Source organism: Gracilinanus agilis, chromosome 1 (genome assembly GCF_016433145.1).
Source record: "Gracilinanus agilis isolate LMUSP501 chromosome 1, AgileGrace, whole genome shotgun sequence".
Lineage (NCBI taxonomy): Eukaryota > Metazoa > Chordata > Mammalia > Didelphimorphia > Didelphidae > Gracilinanus > Gracilinanus agilis.
In genome coordinates, this window is record NC_058130.1 from 14335484 (window position 1) to 14352740 (window position 17257).

A 17257-nucleotide genomic window follows, 5' to 3' on the forward strand; every position below is an offset into this window, starting at 1 on the left:
TTCTTTGGTTCAGGACCTGTATACTTATTGCTCCTTCTTTATCTTTCATGTGATTTTTATTTAATTACTCCTTGGTTCAGGTTCAACCTCAGAAAAGCAGATTAGTGGAAAAGACTAGATAAGAAAGAAAAGCTACTGAAAACAAGAGCCTAGTGTTGGACAGACCAAAGAGCCCAAATTATTGGGGAAGGATTCCCTTTTTGCCATGTGCTGCTGGGAAAACTAGAAAGCAGTTTGTAAGGAATTAGGTCTCCTTTCCCTACCCTTTAATATATCATGCCATATCTCTCCCCTCCTTCATAGCAAAACTCAAAAAAAGTTTTCTATCTCTATAACCTGTACATCATCCATCTCCGTACTCACTTCTCATTCCTTTATAGTCTGGCATCTGACCTCATCACTCAATTGAAATTGCTCTCTATAAAATTCAATCTTTTAATTGTAAAATTCAATGGCTGCCTTTTTTCCTATCCTCATCTTTCATTTTTTTTCATTAAAATTTTTTTAAATATATTTTTTCTCAATTATGTGTAACAATAATTTTCCAAATATGTTTCTGAAGTTGTAAGCTCCAAATTGTCTCACTCCCTCCTCCCGGAGATGGTGAGCAATCGGTTCTGGGTTATACACATATGATCATGCCAAATCTACTTCCATATTGGTCATTGATGTATCATCTTCCATTTCTTCTTTGTAGCATCTAATTCTGACAATCACCCTTCTCCTCCTGGAATACTCTCTAGTACTCTGTCTTCCTCCCAACCCACTAAAGTTCTAGGAGTACACCTGAGGGGAGCTAATGCTATTGTTCTAAACCACCATTCTATCCACATTCCCCCAATATTCTCACCAATGATCAGCACCCTCATATGATGGCTGCTTCCAGTTTGTATCAGCCCTCTTTCACTTAGCCAGTTGATGTCTCCTCTGTACCATGGCTAAGCAATTTATTTCCACTCGCTTTTATAGAGGTCAATTTACTTGGGAAAAAATAGTAATAACTGAAATACAAACACATCCTGGGGTGCACTCTCCCCTCTACCATCTCACTTCCTGGGGAGAGAGTGGGGGGTTTTTAGAAAAAGAGTATCCTCCTTATAGGATACTAAATCTCCTGCCTTGATGCCTTGGCAGAGGCTATCTTTCATGGCCAGAGTTCTTTCCCTCTTCCTTTCCATTACCTGGACTCTTCTCTTTCCTTCAAGGTTCTTCTCAAGGGTGAACTACTATAGGAAGCCTTCTCTCCATTCGTTAGGACTTCTCTTTCCTGAAACTATTCTGTATTTACTTTGTGCAAGTTTCTGTAAATATGGTACCCCTCCTCTCAGAAGAATGTAAGCTTCTTGAAGCCAGGGTTGGTTTTTTGCTTTGATTTTACAGTGCTTAACAGGTAATTTCTATATGCTTGTTGAGTGAAAAAACAAAATAACTAAGGGGGCATCTCCCTTGTTGTTTGTGGTCATAAATTGGGGGATTGGGAAAGGAAAGATGAATGGGGGAGACCTCAGAAGGAGGAGAGGGGGAAGGGACTGGGGAAAGGGAATTGTATTGTATTTTGTACCTCTAACCATCTACTTTAATAAAGAATAACCCTGTCTTTGGGATTTTGAGAGTACCACATTTACTGTGGCATTTGTTTTGTTCAGGCATGCACTGATTCCAATTGTTTCAAGTCATTCTTAAGATATGGTCTTCAGAATATAGACTATGCTCATGCCTTTTCTTCTTCTCTTCTCTTTCTGCAGGTTTTTACTGGAATTTTTGTAGCAGAAATGTGCCTCAAAATTATTGCCCTGGATCCATACTACTATTTTCTCCGACCCTGGAACATTTTTGACAGTATCATTGTCATTCTGAGTCTTGTGGAAATAATAATTTCAGAGGTTCTTAAAAAAGGAAATCTGTCATTATTGCGCTCCTTAAGGCTGGTAAGGTGCCATTGTGTTTTGTTGTATTAACATTGGTCTGTTGTCTCAACTGAAAAATATTTTTAAATCACTGGGACCCATGTAACAGTGGAGCCACTAGACCGCACTTGTTGGATGGATGGACTGGACTCCATCTTGACAGGTTCTCTCTAAATAATAATCTCTGTGGTTCTTTGTTCCTACCCAGAATTCTACCAGGGAATATTAGAATTTAGCTCCCATCTTTTAGATGGAGCTCTGTACCTATTATAAAGCATTATGGGCTCAGAGTAAGAAACACCGGAGCTTATTAATGATATGCAAATGAAAGAGAATAAGAACATCCATGGCTGGCATTTGCATATTTAAGGTTAACAAAGTGACACCTGATCTCATTTGATTGTCATAACAACAGATATTATCATCCTTATAGTACAATGAATGAAGCTTCTGGTTCAGGGATATTAAATATCTGCCCATGCACACACAACTAAGGGCTGGAGAAAGGATTTGATCCCAGGTAGTCTTGATTCTACCTACTACAACATAGCTCCAGTCCCTCAACACTAATAACCCATTGGCCATTTCAAACCAAAGTTCTCATAGTCACCCGTGACTCAATGCGTCTAACATATGACTCATTACCTTTCCTCCTAAAACTATCTTTTCTTAATTCCCTCATTGGTATCAAGGGATCCATCATCTTCTCTGGTACCTAAGTTCAACATTTCAGTGTTGGTCTAGATGTTCCTCTTTTACTTTTCCCACAGATCAAATCCATTGCCAAAATCGTGTTTCTCCATTGATTGGGCCCATCTGGGACTTGGTTTAGCAATCAGTCCAATTTTCCTGGGCAACAGGAACATGGCTCTTTTATTTATCTTCAGGGCTGGACCTTTTCCATGATGGAGAGGGACAAATGACTTAGATCAGCAGCTGTCTTCCTGTTTTTGCCTCTTCTCATAAGCAGAGGATGATGGACATAAGTGACTTGTTTCAGAGGTCAAGCACTATGATATGATTTTCACATGAGTGTGAGAGAGATCTGGTGGAAGATGGTCTTTAAGATAATGTGTGGCTTGATGAAATCGCATGTTCTTTTATAGCACAAGTATAGTAGGAGCTTATACTGTCTACATCTTTCAGGTGCTAATGACTTATGTGATTAAAAAGCTGTGGTCTGCTCTAGAACATCGTCTTTCTGTCCTTCTAATGCCTTTATCATGTACCAGTGGAACAAACAATGTCTCTGGAGTCAGAGGACCTGGGTTCAAATCCTCCCTTTGCTGATTAATGCATGATGACCTTGGCAAGTCACTTAATTTGCAAACATTCAGCTATGTGGCAGAGTAGGGAACATGTTGCACTTGGAGTAAGGAAGACCTAAGTTAAAGCTCATCCCAAACATTTGCTAACCTTAAACAAGATATCTGACTTCTGTCTGCCTCAGTTTCTTCATCTGTATAAATGGGGATAAAAATAGTGTTGTGAATTGATTTCAGGCTTTGGAAGAGCTCAAAAAGGATTTTAAAAACTAAATGAAAGAGACAGAGGAAAAATGAGGAAGAGAAATGAAAGCAGTGCAAAGCAGAATTAGCCAAATAGAAAGAAGAGGTACAAAAATGCAATGAAGAAAAGTGTTTCTTAAAAACTAGAATTGACCAAAAGGAAAAGGAAGTTCAAAAGCTCATGGAAGAAAATAATTCCTTAAAAATTAAAATTGAGCAAATAGAAGCTTACAACTTTATGAGACATCAAGAAACAGGAAAACAAAATCAAAAGAATGAAAAAAGAAAACATGAAATATGTTATTAAAAAAAAAACAACTGACTTGGAAAAAATCCAGGAGAGGCACTTTAAGAATTATTGAACTACCTGAAAGCATGATAAAAAATAGATATTACAAGAAATTATCAAACTGCCCTGATATTCTTGAACAAGAGGGTAAAGTCAAAATTGAAAGAATCCACTAATCACCTCTTGCAATAAATCCCCAAATGACAACTCCCAGGAATGTTATAGCAAAATTCAAGAGCATCCAGGACAAGGGGAAAATACTGTGAGCAGACAGAAACAATTCAAATGTCATGGAGTTATAGTCAGGATTACACAAGATTAGCAGCTTCTATGTCAAAGGATTAGAAGGTTTGGAATATGATATTCCAGAAGGCAAAGAAACTAGCTTTACAACCCAGAATCACCTATCCAGCAAAACTATCTTACCCTATAGAGAAGCAGGAAGAAATTAAGATAAGGGGCAGGGGTGTAATAGAAAGGATGGGGAAATGGGAATGATGATTAAAATCAAAACACTTATACGGAGAGACAGAGTGAAAGGAAGGAGAAGGAGCAGGATCAAAAGGGAGAAATAACATAGATGGGAATACAGAGTTGATAATCATAACTCTGAATGTAAATAGGATGAATTCATGCATAAAACAGAAGCAGATAGTAGAGTGGATTAAAACCCAGAATCCTATGATAAAGTGATGGACACTTTATGATAAAGAGGGGGCCAAAGGAAAGGAAATGCTCATCTGTCAGTCTGTTTCTAAGACAACTCTTTTGAAGTTTCATTGTATTGTATCCTATTCATTGTATTCCTCAGATTAGGAATAATGTCTTGAGGCCAGATAGAACATTTCAGGGGGCTACATCTGGCCTGAGGGGCCATAGTTTGCTCATCACTGCTATGATATGTTGTTCAGAAGAAGCACATTTAAGGCTGGGAGAGACATACACAGAATAAAAGTAAGGGGTTGGAGCAAAATTTATTGTGCTTTAGCTAAAGTAAAAAAAGCAGAAGTAGCAATTATGATCTCAGATAAAGTTAAAGCAAACATAGATCTAATTAAAAGAGATAAATAAGGAAATGATGTCTTAATAAAAGGTACCACAATGAAGTAATATCAATACCAAATATATATTGTAAAAAATGGTATAGCCTCCCCATTTTAAAAGGAGAAATCAAATGAGCTTCAAAATGAAATAGTAAAATTATACTAGTGGGGGACCTCAAATTTCCCCTTTCAGATCTAGATAAATCAATCCAAAAAATAAGAAAGAAATGAATGAAATTTTAGAAAAGTTAGAACTAACATATATTTGGAGAAAATTGAATGGGAATATAAAGAAATAGACCTTCTTTTCAGCAGGAGATGGTGTCTACACAAAAAAACCGACCAAATATTAGTGCATAAAAATTATACCCAAATTCAGAAAAGCAGAAATAATAAATGCATCCTTTTTAGATCATGATGCAATAAAACATTTAATCAGTAGGGGTTTGTGAAAAGACAAATTAAAAGCTAATTAGAAACTAAATAACAGAATTCTAAAAAAGGGGTAGGTCAAAGAACAAAGTATAGAAACAATAAAAATTTCAATAAAGAGGATAACAATGAGGAGACAACACATCAAAATTTATGGGATATAGCCAAAACAGTACTTAGGGAGAAATTTATATCTCTAAATGTTTTCATCAATAAGATAAAGAAAAAGTAGATCAATAATTTGGGTATGCAACTAAAAAACCTAGAAAAAGAACAAATTAAATATCCCCAACTAAAGGCTAAATTGGAAATCCTGAAAAGCAAATGAGAAATTAATAAAATTGAAAGTAAAAGAACTATTTTTAAATAAATAAGACCAGAAGTTGGTTTAAAAAACACACAAAAATTAAATAGAGCATTGGTTAATTTGATTAAAAAGTGGAAAGAAGAAAATTAAATTACTAGTATAAAAAATGAAAAGGGTGAATTCACCACCAGTGAAGAGGAAATTAAAGCAATCATTAAGAGCTATTTTGCTGAATTATATGCCAATAAATCTGATAATGTAAGTGAAATGTGTGAATATCTTAAAAATATAAATTGCCCAGATTTACAAAAGAAGAAATATTTAATTTCATCTCAGAAAAAAATTAGATAAGTCATCAATGAACCCTAAGAAAATATCTTCAGGACCAGATCGATTCACAAGTCAATTCCATGAAACATTTTAAAAATAATTAATCCCAATACTATATAAACTATTTAGGAAAATAGGCAAAGAAGTCCTACCAAATTCTCTTTATGACACAAATATGGTGTGGATACCTATGCCAAAAACAGAGAAAGAAAGTTATAGGCCAGTTTTCTTAATGAATATTGATGCAAAATTTTTAAATAAAATACTAGCAAAGAGACTACAGCAATATTTCACAAGTATCATTCACTATGACCAGGTGGAATTTCTAACCAGGAATCCTTTATACTAGGAATAGTATAATATGAGGAAAACTATCAGAATAATTAACCATATCAATAGCAAAACTAACAAAATTTCATAATTATCTCAATAGAATTATCTCAAAAAGCAGAAAAAGTCTTTGACAAAATATAACACCCATTCATATTAGAAAACACTAGAAAGCATTAGAATAACTAGCCATTCCTTAAAACAATAAGTAATTTCTACGGGGCAGCTGGGTAGCTCAGTGGAGTGAGAGCCAGGCCTAGAGACGGGAGGTCCTAGGTTCAAACCCAGCCTCAGCCACTTCTCAGCTGTGTGACCCTGGGCAAGTCACTTGACCCCCATTGCTCACCCTTACCACTCTTCCACCTATGAGACAATACACTGAAGTATAAGGGTTTTAAAAAAAAAAACCAATAAGTAATTTCTATCCAAAACCACCATCAAGCATTATCTGCAAAGGGGATAAGTTAGAAGTCCTCCTAATAAGATCAAAGGTAAAGCAAGGATGCCCATTATCACAACTATTATTTAATATTTTACTAGAAATACTAGTTATAGCAATAAGAGAAGAAAAAGAAATTGAAGGAATTAAAGTAGGCAATATGTAAGAAATGATGAACAGGATGATTTCAGAAAAGGCTGGAAAGACCTACATGGAACTGATTGAAATAAGCAGAATCAGCAATATTGTATGATTAACTGTGAAAGACTTGGGTTCTCTGAGCAATACAATGATCTGGGACAATTTTGAAGGACTTATGACAAAGAATGCTATCCCTCTTCAGAGAAAGAACTGTTGGAGTCAGAATGCAGATCAAAGCAATAGTATTTTTCACATGATAATACATATATACCTCAGATGAAGAGACAATTTGAATCTTATAATTTCAGAAAATGTATGTGGAAAATTGTTATTACATGTAATTGGGGAGAAATATCTTTTTTTTTTAAAAAGTAGGCAATGAGGAAACTAAACTATCATTCTTTGCCATTGATGTGGTATACTTAGAGAATCCTAGAGAATCAACTAAAAAGCTAGTTGAAATAATAGCTGTAGCAAAGTTGCAGGATACAAAAGAAACCCACATAAATCATTAGCATGTCTATATGTTAATAACAAAGTCTAGTAGTATAGATAGAAATAGAAATTCCATTTAAAATAACTCTAGACACTATAAAATATCTGAGAATGTAGTTGCCAAGAAAAACACAGGAATAATATGAACACAATTTTAACACAAAGTCAGATATAAACAACTGGAAAAATATTCATTGTTCATAGTTAGGCCAAACTAATATAGTTAAAATTATAATTCTACCTAAATTAATTTACTTATTTAGTGCAATACTAATCAAACCACCAAAAGATTATTAAATAGAACTAGGAAAAATTTTTAAAATTCATTTATAAGAACAAAAGCTTTAGAATATCAGTGGCATAGATGGAAAAAAATGTGAAGGAAGGAGACCTACCTGTACCAGATCTCAAACTATACTATTAAGCACTGATCATCAAAATATTCTGATACTAGCTAAAAAAATAGAATGGTAAGTCAATGGAATAGATTAGATACTTAATATACGGGGTAAATGATCTTAGCAGTCTAGTGTTTGGTAAAACTAAAGATCCCAGCTTTGGGGATAAGAACTCACTATTTGACAAAAATTGCTGGGAAAATTTGGAAAACAGTAAAGCAGTAACTAGGTGTGGACCAACATCTCACACCTTGTATATCAAGATAAGGACAAAATGGATATATGATTTAAACATAAAGGGTAATATTATAAGTAAAAAAGTACTATAAGTAAAGGAATATAGCTTGTCAGTTTTATGGAAAAGAAAAAAAATTACGACCAAACAAGAGATAGAGAGTATTACAAGATGTGAAATGAATAATTTTGTTTATATTAAATTAAAAAGGTTTTGTACAAACAAAACCAATATAACCAAGATTATAAGGGAAACAACACACTTGGCAAAAATGTTTTTTATAACAACTTTCTCTGATAAAGGCCACATTTCTCAAATCTATAGAGAACTAAGTCAAATTTATAAGAATACAAACCATTGTCTAAATGACAAATGGTGAAAGGATATGAACAAGCAATTTTCAGATGAAAAAAAAATCAAAGCTATCAATAATTGTATTCCAAAATGTTCGAAATCACTCTTTATTAGAAAAATGCAAATTAAAACAACACAGAGGAAACACCTCACACATATCAGATTGGCTGATATGACAGTAAAGGAAAGTGATAAATATTGGAGGAGATGTGGCAAAATCGAGAAACTAATGAATTGTTGGTGGAGTTTTGAACTCATCCAACCATTCTGGAGGGCAATTTGGAACTATGCCCAAAGGACAATAAAATTGAGCATATCCTTTGACCCTGTAATATTACTATGAGGTCTGTTTCCTAGAGAACATGAAAAGGGGGAAAGAACTTACTTGTACAAAAATATTTATAGCTGCTCTTTTTGTGGTGACAAATTGGAAATTCAGGGGATGTTCATCCGTTGGGAAATGGCTGAACAAATTGTGGTATGTGATGGTGATGGAATAATACTATTGTGTTGTAAAACACGATGAGCAGGATGATTTCAGAAAACGCTGTAAAGACCTTCATGCACTGACACAGAGTGAAATAAGCAGAACCAAGAGAACATTGTACACAGTAATTGTAATGTTGAATGATAATCAATTGTGATAGACTTAGTTACTCTCAGCAAAGCAAAGATCTGGGACAATTCTGAAAGACTTATGATGGGAAATGCCATCCACCTCCAGAGAAAGAACTGTTGGAATCAGAATGCAGATCAAAATATACTGTTTTTCACATTAGTTTGTTTGTGTTTCTATTTGGGGGTTTTGGTTTTAAATCAATATTCTCTTACAACGAATGAACAATATGGATGTATATTTTGAATAATTATACATGTATAACCCAAATCAAATTGCTTACTGTTTCCAGGATGGCTGAGAGAAGGGAGAGGGGGAGACAATTTGGATCGTAGAATTTCAGAAAATGTATATTGAAAATTATTACATATAATTGGGAAAATAAAATGTCTTAAAAAATAGATTGATATGACTATGTCATGCTTCCCTTCCCTTTCAACCTCCTCTTTGATCTCAGTGACCTAAACTCCTTGTTACAGTTATTAGGATCAAATATAAAGTCTTTTGTTTGACTTTTAATGACCTTGATACTTTAATGACCCTTCTTACTTATCTAGACTTCTTATACATTATAAGATTTCCTCCACCCATCCTGTAATTCAGCAACAATAGCCTACTTGCCTTTATTTCATTTCCCATTTCCATGCCTTTGCCCTGATTTTTCCCTCTGTCTAACACTTTCTGTTCACTTGCTGCTGTCTCTTAGTTTCTGATTTCTTTCAAGACTCAGCTCAAAGTTCACCTTCTGCAGGAGGCCTTTCTTTCTTTCCTGGGCTCCCTGTGCTTTTCTTTCTGAGATTACCATCCATCTACTCTGTATATATATATTTGGTTATGCCCCAAGTGATTTACATATTGTCTCCACCAAAAGAATGTTAACCCCTTGACAGTATTGTTGTTCAGTTGTTTCAATCATGACCGACTCTTTGTGGTCCCATTTGGGGTTTCCTTGACAAAGATCCTGGAGTGGTTTACCATTTCCTTCTCCAGCTCATTTTACAGATGAGGACACTGAGGTAAATAGGTTTGAGTGACTTGCCTAAGGTCTCATAGTTAGTTAAGTGTCAGAGGCCAGATTTGAACTCAGAGAAGTCTTCTTGACTCCAGGTCTGGCGCTCTGTGCACTGTGGTGCCACCCAGCTGCCTTTCTTGACAGAAGGGACTTTTTTTGGACCTTTGTATTCCTGACTTAATGCAGTGCCCGGCACACAGTAAGCCCTCCAGTGCTTATTGAATCACTAATTACCTCTGACTGTCATCCCAACCCTGTGAGAGGTGTTACTATTATCCTCATTTTCAACATGAGAAATCTGAGGCTCAGAAAAATGAAAGAACTTACTCGAGGCCCCAGAGTGATAGGAGTTATTAGTTATTAGTGATAGGAGAATTAGTGAGTGAGAGGAGGAGAATTCAAACTCAGGCCTTCCCGACTTGGAGTCCAACTCTCTGCAGCCTATGCTATTCTACATTTCATTTATTGACCTGATGTGCTTGGCAAGCTCTTTGGAGGGAAATGGATTGAGATGCATTGTATGCTATCCATCTCAACGAATTCCAGCTATCACTCCACAACCATAGAGTTAATTCTTCTGTATTTGCCTTTTGTTCTGTTTTCATGTGGTTTCCAGCTGAGAGTTTTCAAGTTAGCGAAGTCCTGGCCGACACTAAATACTCTCATTAAGATCATCGGCCATTCGGTGGGCGCTCTGGGGAACCTCACTCTGGTCCTGGCCATCATCGTCTTCATCTTCTCGGTCGTGGGCATGCAGCTGTTTGGGAATTCCTTCAGCGCAGTCCTCCCACGGGACAATTCTACCCAAGAGCCAAGACGTCGGCGCTGGCACATGGGAGATTTCTTCCACTCCTTCTTGGTGGTGTTCCGCATTCTCTGTGGCGAATGGATCGACAACATGTGGGAGTGCATGCACAACTCTCCCCACATGCTGTGCATTCTCGTCTTCTTGCTGATCTTGGTGATTGGGAACTTGGTGGTAAGTGGATTCCCTCTTGCTCTTTACTATTAAGGGAGCAAATGAATTTGTTCTTCACTCAGGTTTCAACATTGGAATGTAGTGGGACTTGAGAACTTGCAAAGTTAATTCATCGAGTTACCCTTTTCCATTTAAAGTAAGTGATAAAGGGCTACCTTCTAACCTTCTCCTTTAATCGTCTTAGAAGCTTATCAGGTTAGGTTAAGTGTGAAAAAGACCTTGATAAAATAGAGTGATGTTTCCCAGGAAGGATGTTCAGATTGGCCGAGCAAACTCGGCCCTGTAGGGCTTACGTAGCATGAAAGAGAATTCAGGGGAGATTGTAGCAAGTGGCAAGAAGAAAGAATTCCAGCTAAACTTCCTAGAAAGAGTTGATTGGAAAGAAGGCACCAAATCTTAGGCCTTGATCTTGCTCTCTGGTTCTTCCCTCCCCAGCGCCCCCTCCCTGCCCATCCCTAGCTCCTTCTTACTGTAGAAGGACCTCAAATACTTCAGAGATCTGGAGGACTCCCCATCTTCCCATCAGAAGTACACTAGCAGTGTTCCTAGAAAAATGAAGGATACTTTATGCGTCAGGAGCTAAGGACAGGTTAGCCAGAGGCTCATAGAACCCAGGAGCCTCAAAGAAAAGATTCCTCTATTGCTAAAAGGAATATCTTATAGGCAAAAAGAACTTTTTTAAAAAAACCTTTAATTTCTATGTATTGGCTCCTTGGTGGAAGAGTGGTAAGGGTAGGCAATGGGGGTCAAGTGACTGGCCCAGGGTCACACAGCTGGGAAGTGTCTGAGGCCAGATTTGAACCCAGGACCTCCCATCTCTAGGCCTGGCTCTCCATCCACTGAGCTACCCAGCTGCCCCCCACAAAAGAACTTTTAAGAGCTGTGAATTTTGCCCCAAGAGCTCTCTAAGCTTGAGCTTGCTCTCCTCAGGATTATGCATGTATTGATGGGAGAATGTGTATCAGACCTTTTGGGAATTTTTTTTTAACCAACTATTCCATTTTTCCTGCCATAGTAAGATGTCACTGTTTAAAGGCTAATTAAATCTGGTTGACTAATTGATAATCAATAAACAGGAATGTGGAAGCATGTGGAAGTATGGAAATGAATGAACTATAGCACTTCAAAAGGCACATTTTATAGATGAAGAAACTGAGGCAAACAGAGATGAAGTGACTTGACCTGGGTCACACAACTATAAAGAATCTTTGGGTATTTTGTAAGGATCTGAACTCAGGCTTTCCTAATACTAAGTCTAGCACTCTATACACTGTACCAGCTAGCATCTTAGAAACACCTCAGAAGCATTTGATACAAATATTTTTTCCTAATTGACTACTGCCTGCCTTATCTTAGTTGTATTAATTTTGTGAGTGTAGAAGATTTTCAATTTCATATCATTGAAATGACTTATTTTATCTTTTTGGTCATCTCTGTCTTACTTGATTAAGAACAAATTAGCTTTAAATGTGTGAGGTATCTGATTTCATTCTCTTAGATATAATTTATTATATGGCCATTAATATTTAGGTCACAAACTCAATTAGATCTTATTGTGGTGTGTTGTGTCATATGGTGGTATTGGCAGAAATCTAATTTCTGCCAAGCTCTTTTGTAGTTTCCCCACCAATTTTTGTAAGATAGAGAGGTCTTCCCTTAGATGTGTATTCCTGTATTTGTCCAACATTGCTTTATGAGTTTATTGTTTACTGATTTATTTTTATCTAGTCTGTCCCACTGATCTCCTTATCTGTATGGTTACTGCTTTATAGTATAACTTGAGGCAAAAAGTCTCCTTTTTTCCCACTTTTAAAATGATTTCCCTTGGGATTCTAAATCATTTGCATCTCCAGATGAATTGGATTATTATTATTATTTAAAATTTTTTTTTCTTCAGTCTTAGAATCAACTCAAGGTTCAAGGCAGAAGAGTAATGATGGCTAGGTAATTGGGGTAAAATGACTTGCTCAGGTTCACACAGCTAAGAAGTGCCTGAGGCCATATTTGAACCCAGGACCTCTCATCTCTAAGCCTGGCTCTCTATCCACTGAGCCACCTAGCTGCTCCTGAATTGTATTACTATTTGTATTGTATTGTTATTAATAACAATAGAAAATATATCCTTCTTTTTTGCTTGGTATGTCATTGAATCTCTAAATTAATTTTGGTGGTATGATTTTTATTTATTGGCAAAGCCTAGCTCTGGTCTTTGAACCTCCCTTTATGTATTTAAGTTCTTTATTTAAGAAGCATTTTCTAACTGTGTCTGTGCTGATGATGAATGTAGTTTGGTAGATTTACTTCAATATTTTATTTTATTTTTTATTTTTTTAAACTCTTACCTTCTGCCTTAGAATCAATACTATATATTGGTTCCAAGGCAGAAGAGTGGTAAGGATGGGCAATGAGGGTTAAGTGACTTGCCCAGGGTCACACAGAGTCTGAGGTCACATTTGAACCCAGGACCTCCTGTCTCTAGGCCTGACTCTCAATCCACTGAGTTACCCAGATGCCCCCTATTTCAAGATTGTAAATGCATTTTATAGTTATTTTTGAATGAAAATTCTCTTTATATTAGTTCATCCTGTATTCTATAACTGCTATATGGAAATGTAGGGTTTTGTGGGCTTATTTTGTTTGCTGTTACTTCGCTAAAGCTATTATCTCCATTTCTTCGCTGATTGTGAAATTTTCTAAGCAAACCATCCTCTATTCACTAAATAGGGATAGTTTTATCTCTTCTTTGTCCATCTTTATTTTTATGCATTAATAGTTATTACTTTTTCAGTTTACTAGCATTTTTTCTCACATCCCTTTACCCCTGCCCAAAAAAGAAGAAAACCCTTGTAGCAGATATCCATAGTCAAGCAAAATAATCCCCACATTGGTCGTATCCAAAAAATGTTTATCTTATTCTGTATCCTAAATCATTACCTCTCTGAAAGGAGACGAAGAGAATGATTCATCTTTACTTTCTGGGATTATAATCATGACATTGATCTGAGTTCTCAAGAATTTCAAAGTTATCTTTCTTTCTAATATTATTGTTGGATAAATTGTTCTTCTGGTGCTGCCCACTTGACTCCATGATGGTTTATAAACATTGTGCCAGTTTTCATTTTTGTTGTTGTTCAGTTATTTTGGATTCTTTGTGACCCCATTTGGGGGTTTTCTTGGCAAAGATACTCAAGTGACTTGCCATTTCCTCCTCGAGCTCATTTTATATATGAAAAAATGGAGGCAAATAGGATGAGTGAAGTGATTTGTTCTGGGTTACACAGATAGTACGTGTCTAAGTCTGGATATGGAGTCTGGTCTTCCTGACTCCAGGCCCAACCCTCTATCCACTGCACCACACTATTCATTTCATCATTATTAAATTACATGAACATGCTATAATTTGATTACAGCCTAATTCTTTGCTATCACAAAAAGAGCTACTACAAAATATTTTTCCACATAGGAATTCTTTTCTCTTTGATCTCTTAGAAGTATAGCATGCCTTAAACTTCTTTCTCAGCTCATATCACTCTTGCCAGCATTTCTATAACTAGAATCGCTATTGTTATGAATAATATTGATATTGGTTCATTGTTTTTGTCCTCTTTTCTTTTATCCCCAAATTCCTGAAATTTAAAAGTTGACTATGTTTACAAGATCCATCGAGAAGACCAGTCTTTTCTCTGGATCTTAGGGGGGAATGTGATATTGGAAATTTGGGGTTCATTGAGCTTTAATATTGAGGTCTATGATATAGACTTCCTGTGGACGTTTAGGGGACATGAAAACTACATTTCCCATGATTCCTCTTATGTAATACAGGTGGACAGGAAGTGTGATTATGTAGACAGAGGTATAAGACTCAGGACATGATTGGGAGATGCTTTTTTTTTCCTACAAAGCAGCCAGAGTGAAGGTATGGGGGACATTTTCAATTGGACCTTAGCAGGCACGTGGCCTTCTTAATTACCAATATGGCTTTAAAATAAACCATTAATATTTTTGAATATATTCATCTATATCAATATTATTCATAACACTATTCAATAATGATGCTGGTTTATGGTCCTCTTTGTTTTATTTTTCTGGGATTTGGGTATTAGGATGATATTTTTCCCAAAGAAAGATTTGGATAGGATGCTTTCTTTCTCATTTTTTGAGGATCATTTGTGTAGCATTGATAATCTTCTTTTAAATTTGATCGAATTTTTCAGTCAATCTCTCCAGACCAAGGCACGAGAGAAAAGATGATCAAAAGTCTTCTGTATCTTTGTTTAATAGACTAATAAATAGTAGGGTACAACAAACACCGTGGGTTTTGTCTATACCTGCAGACATATCTTGGCCATTAAAGAAACTGATGAAGCCTCTTGCCTTTCTTTGGATGGCACAAAAGAAACATTATTCATGAAATGGTAGAAAGACCACTGCTCTAAGAGTTAGGAGGCCTGACTTTCAGGATTCCCTCTATTGTTTACTGTGTGTTCTCTTGAAGCTTCTGCTTTCTCATCTCTTTGATGTGAAGCTTAGACAAATTGGCCTAGTTTAGCCTAATTTTTATTGCAACACTGCTTCCTTTCTCCTTATGATAGAAATAGAAATATTTTTAGAGAAAAGAAAAAGAGTATTCACTAAGAGATGAAGAGCCATCTGTTTGCTATTTTTGTGAGCCTTGGGGAAGATGGCCCTGGAAAGCCCTTCAATGGTCAGTTGTCTACTGTTGTTCCTCAAATGTATGGAATCCCATTCAGGTGACCTTTCTTTCTATTAATTCTCAGGTACTCAATCTCTTCATTGCTCTCCTGCTAAACTCTTTCAGTTCTGAGGAAAAAGAAGGGAATGGACCTGGAGAGATGAGGAAGACCAAGCTGCAGCTTGCTTTTGATCGGTTTCGCCGGGCATTTTATTTTGTGAAACGTACCATCTGTCATTTTTGTAGCCGTCCTTTCAGGAAGCAAAGGTCTAGGAAACTAAAAGATGTGTCCAAGAGATGTAAAGTTCAGGATAAAGACATCATTCCACTGGAATCAGGAATAAACCAAGAGCAAACAAACCATGAAAAATTTTGTTCTCAGGATCAGGACAGTTCCTTTGGGTTCACCAGGTATGCTCCATCTATTAAAGCTCCCCTTGCGGAAGAAGAAGAAGATCAAGAGTTTATGGTTGGAGAGGTGCCCCAGAGTGTCATGGAAACAGAATTTCATAAACAGGTATAAAAAGCATGAATTTGGTATATTGAGGATAAAAATTAATCCTTTTTGTTGTTGATTGAAACATTTTTAACTAATTTTGTTTTTTATTTAATGAGTATTTTCTTTTCCTCCAACCCCCCCAATTCAAAAGAAAGAAAAAAGAAAAACAAAATTCTCATAACAAATCTTTGCATTATTCATAATTAAAAATGTAAATCTCCAGTTTGAGTCCATTGCCTCTCTGTCATGAGTTGCATAAGACAGATCATTAGCCCTCTGGAATCATGGTTGGTCATCCCATTGATCAGAAACCTTAAGTAAAGAGTCATGTCTTAACTATGTGTCTAGCTCTTTGCTAGACCCTGTGGGGGTGAGAAGAAAAGAGTAATTTTTCCTCATCTAGGAGCTTGTGATTCATTTATCAACACACAGTACAGCCATGAAGTCTGACATTTTGGTAATGCCACCTAATATACACGATTGAGGAATCACAGAATCTTAGAATTTGAAGAGATTTAGGTATTCTAGTACTAACCATACTCAAATATTTCTTACAACATAGGTAACATGTGACACATGATGTAGTCTTTTTTATCTTTTTGCTGGATGTTGGTGACAGTGGTCACTACCAAACAATCCCAAAGAAAACACTACTGTACATTTTACCCTAGAAGCTTCTTATTCAACATACTGTTGGTACTTCCATTTAATAATAAGGAACTATGTTTGGGATAATACAAGAAACGTGGAGATCAGATTTCTAAAGACTTATTAGTGAATTTTCCCATTAGATATAAACTCTATGCATGACCATGGGCAAATCATCTCACCTCTTATGTCCCAGGCCACTCTTTTAGATTAGAAATCCTAGAAAGGGAACTAATCTGTCCTGGTAGAAGTCATGGATCCTCAGCTACATTCCAAGAGTTTGTTAGTTTAAAAGATCATTGATCTAAAATATATGTGTATCTAGCACACACATGTATTCATTTCTGTGTCTGGGCATACACAGAGTCTAGATGGATTCACCTGGAAGTGATGTCCTGACATAACTCCCAGAGAATCCTCTTTGCAATGAATCCTTTTCCACAGAAAAAATGCTTTGGGTGTTACTCATGTCTTTTTGGTGTTATGCTGGTACTAATCCTCTTAGACTACTGTGGGACCCCTATCATTGGTACTTTAAAATTTTAAAAATGTTTTTACCCACTTATATGCAAAACTAATTTTTGGCATTTGTTTTCTAAAAG

At 36.2% G+C, this 17257-nt stretch overlaps 1 protein-coding gene across 1 annotated transcript in view; it reads left to right on the top strand.

Moving 5' to 3' along the window:
• Positions 1 to 17257, top strand: part of SCN11A (sodium voltage-gated channel alpha subunit 11) — a 198131-nt gene that overhangs the window by 107511 nt on the left and 73363 nt on the right. Inside the window, exons 9-11 of the mRNA XM_044675509.1 lie at positions 1746 to 1928; positions 10453 to 10815; positions 15594 to 16025. Of these exons, the coding sequence (XP_044531444.1) occupies positions 1746 to 1928; positions 10453 to 10815; positions 15594 to 16025 (978 nt within the window). The remainder of the gene's footprint in view (positions 1 to 1745; positions 1929 to 10452; positions 10816 to 15593; positions 16026 to 17257) is intronic.